Source organism: Sceloporus undulatus, chromosome 6 (genome assembly GCF_019175285.1).
Source record: "Sceloporus undulatus isolate JIND9_A2432 ecotype Alabama chromosome 6, SceUnd_v1.1, whole genome shotgun sequence".
NCBI lineage: Eukaryota > Metazoa > Chordata > Lepidosauria > Squamata > Phrynosomatidae > Sceloporus > Sceloporus undulatus.
The window spans coordinates 113,993,396-113,999,177 of record NC_056527.1 but is presented as its reverse complement, the minus strand read 5'-3'; the positions used below and the strand labels follow the sequence as shown (position 1 = coordinate 113,999,177).

The 5,782-nt window shown below is 39.5% G+C and overlaps 1 protein-coding gene across 1 annotated transcript in view; it reads left to right on the top strand.

Moving 5' to 3' along the window:
• Positions 1-980: 980 nt before the first annotated feature.
• The window catches only part of LOC121933916 (vomeronasal type-2 receptor 26-like), a 10,825-nt gene continuing 6,023 nt past the window's right edge, over positions 981-5,782 (top strand). The window contains exons 1-4 of the mRNA XM_042473901.1: positions 981-1,189; positions 2,917-3,208; positions 3,839-4,702; positions 5,357-5,584. Of these exons, the coding sequence (XP_042329835.1) occupies positions 981-1,189; positions 2,917-3,208; positions 3,839-4,702; positions 5,357-5,584 (1,593 nt within the window). The remainder of the gene's footprint in view (positions 1,190-2,916; positions 3,209-3,838; positions 4,703-5,356; positions 5,585-5,782) is intronic.

The following is a 5,782-nucleotide window of genomic DNA, read 5'->3' as shown; positions in this document are numbered from 1 at the left end:
GAGGCTGCATAGTGCTGCCATGGCATATCTCCACATCCAGATCTCTACACTATGCTAATGGCCTAGTCAATTCAGATTCTCAACCAGGGAAATGTGTTTAAAAAGTCAGGCAAGCAAAACTAAATAAAAATAAGCAGGTGTTCCTTAAAAAGTGAACCAATTTAAAGATGACAAAAGAAGCTATGGGTCCAAAACACACTGCAGAAATAATCCTGGCTCAGTGCTAGGGAATTCTGTGAACTGTAGTTTTGTGAGATATTGAGCCTTCTCTGTCAGGGCTCTGGTGCCACAATGAACTACAGCTCCCAGGATTCCCAGGGCAGTTAAAACAGTCCCAAACTGGATTATTTCTTCAGTATAGTTTGGTCCCTGCTCATTTTCTTGAGAGCTAGAGAGGGGCAGTATTTGACTTATGAAAGGCCTAACACCAAACTGTTCTTTGGTGCTAACACAAATTAGAACCAGTTTTTAAATTTTTGTTTTGTTTTTACCCGGATTTCATTAGAGGGATGAAATCCCTATTTTAGTTGGAATTTTGGGGAAAATTTACTTAAAACAATATTAGCCAATATATTCAGGTTGTAATCCTGCATGTAAATCCTTGCTGGTCTTTTAGAGCTGAGAGTACTAACAGGATAATTATCTTCTCTGTAATGATTATAATCATTAGCTTCCAGCAAATGGTAGCCTAAGAGTAACAGAAACCAAGGAACACAAGTGAGTCCACCCTCCAGGCTTATTGAATCATACTACTGTATGTATAAAGACTAATGTCAAAACAATTGGTTAGACACAGTTATTGGGGGTTTAATGAAGTCAGGGGGCAGTGTTAAGTTTGATTCAACCATACAGCTTTTGGAGGCGTTTGAAAACTTAAGACTGGAAACTAAAGGTCTTGGAAATACCATTGATTCTTTGCACCAGCCCAAATGATTTTATGCAAGTGTGGCTCGGGCCCAGATTTACTGCTAGTTAGATGGATGTCACTGCTGCTGATTCTTTTGGTGCTACAACAGCGTCATAATGCCAGCAAGGATTTGATGTCTGGATGCGACTGGAAGACAAAGGTGGAACATTTATTACCTGTAATTGGAGATGATATTGCCATTGGTACACTTATCTCTTTGACTATTTCTTTATTAAAAGAGATTTCCTTCAGCAGACGTCCAGCTTTGGAGCTAGATGCCTAGTAAGTAAGTCTTCCATTGTACAGAAGGGCCATGGGTCTGATAGATAACTATGGCTGTATATGCTCATGTAAATGCAGAGAAATACATAAAATAAATAAATAAAATAATCTCTGAAAAACACCATGTAAATTTATGGTGCTATATAAATAAATGATGATTATTATTATTGTTATTGTTATTATTTCTTTTGCAGTGGCTTACTAGGGTTGTGTTCACCCAGTGCAATAAGTCATGGTGTCATCCCCATTGACCTCTTAACATATGAGACCATAAAGGATGCTTAGTAATGTCCAGGGTTGCCCTATAACTTGCTGCAGCTACACCATATACCCTCACTTCTTCACCATCACTGCCTTCACCAGCTCTTCCCTTTTATCCATGGCAGAGGGATTTTGCTTTCTTTGGAAGTGAGTAGTGACATAAGGATGGGTGGGGGCAGGTGCAATTTTCTTCTCCAATTCTTTTTTTTTTTCTAAACCAAATACTTTAAAATTTCCTATTTTACAACATGCATTGGGTTCCATCCTTCTTTTTGAGGAGCAATCCAATATGGTAATATGGCTCCAAAGAATATAGCAAGCTAGATTCCTGACTGTTTAGTCTTGTTTACAACAAAGGCTTTGCATCTCTTGCCTGTCTGAAAGATTTTACATCCTTCAAATAGCATGTTAAATTTTAATGTTTAAATAATTTATACAATAACATTTAAAAAATAAAAAATAAAAAGTAATATCCTTCAGTTTAAATTGTGTGGTGGCGAAGGACAGCATATCGGGGATAAAAGAAGATCAAATACTAGAATTAAGAGGTTGTTAAATGTATCATTTATCACTCAGTTACAACAAACACTACTTGCATTCCACAGATGTAAAAACTACTTCCAGGGTTATTGTCTAACTATTGAGCGGAGTCTTGATGAAAGTGAGCTCCAAACTTTAAAGTACTCTAATGCAGAAAGAAGAAAAAGTTTTGGGGCAGAGTGCATGTTTATGGAGTATGGTTTCAGGGTGGATTTAATATATTATAAACAACAGAAGGAAAGAAAGGGAGAGTACAGACTGCAGAGAAACGGTAGTCTGCAGCCGCCCATTTTTATTCTAGAGGGATGGTGCAGCCCCCAAACAGCCCACCGTCACTCCGGAATAAAAAGGACCTGATGTTTCTAGGTTCCTTTTTGGGTGCTGGAGCGATGTCGCGAGTGCGCCACTGGTGCACTCATGACATAAGTGATGTATGGTGACATGTGGATTCCGCGTGTCACTTATGTCAAAATGGCGGTGCCCATATGGATGAGACACCACCATTATTGCGCTGCCATGCCATGCTAGGGTTAGGGACCATGCAGTTGGTGCATGGTCCCTAACCCTAAAATCGGTGCCAGCATGGCGCATTTGGCTTGTCTGTTCTGGGCCAAAGAAAGAAAGAAAGAAAGAAAGAAAGTCCTCTTGGAGGTTTAGAGATACTAAATAGGACAGGAAATGTAATACAGAATAAATTGGCTTGACCGTCAAATACAAGCCTAAGTAAGATTTGTGTACTTTAATCCAGGTGATGCATGTAGATGTTTTAATAGTTTTGAATTTTGTTGAGAATTTAAATATTTTATCTGTGAGACTCCTTGGGTCCCTCCAGGGAGAAAGCAGCATATAAATGAAATAAGCAAATAAATTCTAACATGCTTTCAAGAATGGGATAACACTCAGATTGTATGGATATCTCATTGCAGTATTGTACCTAAAAATTGCCACCAGTATTTTGCCTTTCAATTTGCCATGAAGGAGATCAACAAAAATGCCTGCCTCTTACCTAATGGCACATTGGGCCAACAGTTCTTAGACAAAGCTTACAATGAAATGGGAACATGTTCTGGGACTATGACACTCCTTTTCACAGGAGATGGGAACCCCCCTAACTATATCTGCAAAAGAAAGTACAAACTAATGGCTATCATTGGTGGGCTCTCCTTTCACAATTCCAAGCAGATGCCTCACATCTTGAACATCTATAAGATGGCACAGGTATGTTTCTTTAGCTGTGTGAATAAGGACAAAGATCTGGAGGATTAAATGTGATGACTCCTTTTAGACCTCAAACTACTCAGCCCTCTACATTGGTGCTAGTCTCAGTAAAAATCCACTTGCACTCAAATAGAAAATAGTTCTGCCAAGCAAGCAGACAAATGTGAACCATTTTTGACTTACATTAGAAAAGGGAAAGGGGAAATTAGGAGGAGGGAAATTAGGATAGAAAAGTTATCTTTTCTTCTTGTCTGCAAAAATCTCAGTTCCAAATTGCTTCTCACAAGGATGATGGGAACTGAAATGAGGACCAAATTGAAGGTTTTTATATGAGGTCCAGGGGAAAACTTGGAGAGAGTTAAATGTTGTAACTGAAGATGTGCAATCCATGTCCTCTGTTTCAAATTTCTGGAACCCACAATGTTTTGGAAAATTCATCTGTTGTCCCTTGCATATACCATATAGTTAGATTACAGAATGTAATCCTAAATGGCTGTTACCATCAGCAACATTTCTTGCAGATCAAACAATTAGCTCCAGCTTCCGTCTTGCTAGACATTTGGTTAGAATGATTTACATTGAAGAAGAATGAGAGATTTATTGTAAGGTCTAAATTGTCTTTCTCCTTAGCTCAGTTATGGCTCCTTTGACCCTGCATTGAAAGATAAAGTTCAGTACCCTTCTGTCTACCGAATGATCCCAAGTGAAAGTGCTCAATATGTTGCAATTGTCAAGCTGCTGAAGCATTTTGGATGGAACTGGATTGGCCTCATTGTTTCCGATGATGACAGTGGAGAATTGTTATTGCGGACTCTCATTCCCCAGTTACACCAGAGCCACATTTGTTTAGCTTTTAAGGAAATTATTCCAATAGTGAAAGACCACTGGGCAAAATACACAGAAGAAACTGTGACATCAAATAATAAAATGTCAAGAGTATGTTCGACTATTTCATCTACTGATACAGATGTGATTCTAGTTCATGGGGATTCTCGATCTATGGAGGGTCTGAGGGTGATTTTAAATTTTAATGAGTTTGTTCAGATGAATCCAACAGAGAAAGTTTGGATCATCACAGCTCAATGGGATATTACCTCCACATTCGACAGCGTAGTATTCACCCCCAAATCCTTCAATGGCACTCTGTCCTTTGCACTGCAAACAAAAGCGGTAGAGGGCTATGTGGAATATCTAAGCACAATACGTCCAAATGATAATTTTATTACAGCTATGCTTTGGACCACTGCCTTTCTATGCTCACTCCCCCAATATGAATTATATATGTACAATACAACAACCTGTACTGGAGAGGAGAAGTTGAGTAGCCTACCTGAATCTTTGTTTGAAATGAGAATGTCTGGTCAGAGTTACAGTATCTACAATGCTGTTTATGTTGTAGCACATGCTCTTCATGCCATGTTTTCTTCAAGATCAAATAATAAAGCATGGAGCGATGGAGGCACATGGGACTATCGGATTATCTACCCCTGGCAGGTGAGAAGAATCTCTCTCTTGCCCTCGCATAATACCCTTCTGCTCTTTACTAACATAGGCTGCATCTACACTGCAGAACTAATGTAGTTTGACACTGCTTTAACTGCCATGGCTTAATGGTATGGAATCCTGGGATTTGCATTTTTGTGAGATATTTTCCCTTCTCTGTCTGAGAGCTGTGGTTCCCCAACAAACTACAACTCCCAGCATTCCTTAATCTGAGCCATGACAGTTAAAGTGGTGTCAAGCAGCATTAACTCTGATGTGTGGCAGCAGCTAAACTCTCCACTGGTGTGTCTGGCCACAAACAAGAAAAGAGCCCCCTACCCCTTTAACCTACTCTGGTACCTGAATACTAAAACAGGATGTTCCCTGGTGCCTAGGACAATGGAGACTCAGCCTTCCTCCAAATCTCTCAATGCTCAGATACTCTGGCTGAGAATACAAATAGCCTTCAGGCCCCTTTCCCTCCTCTGTTTCACCTTCCTGTTATAGGTGCAGGAATTCTCTTCTATATGATGAAAGTCCATCAGGCAGGATTAAGAAGCATGACGTTGTGCATGATGCTCCCAAGTGCATAAGACATGACGTCCAAACATTTAACAGATAGCAAAGTGAGCCCTAAAATGCTTTTTCCTTCCGTCTCTGCTCTAGCTTCATTATTTCCTGAAAAACATTCGCTTCAACAATAGTGCAGGAGAGGAAATATTTTTTGATGAAAATGGGGAGTTGGGGACTGGATACGATATCATCAACCTTGTCACTTTCCCCAATCGTTCCACGCATAGCGTCCATATTGGATGGACCAACCCACAGGGTCCCAAAGGGAAAGACTTTATTATCCATCAAAATGCCATTTCATGGAACCACAATTTTATTCAGGTATGATTAACTACATTTTTCCTCATATTAGCAGAGATGTAAAAGGGCAAGCTATTCCTGTTGAACAGATGCTGTTGAATGGCAAAATTATGCTGTAAATGACTTGAAATGAAATTCTCACCGATCTCAATAGTTTTGACAAAGAAACTCGTCCTGCTGAATGCAAGCATATATATATAATGGAAACCCAAGCTGAGA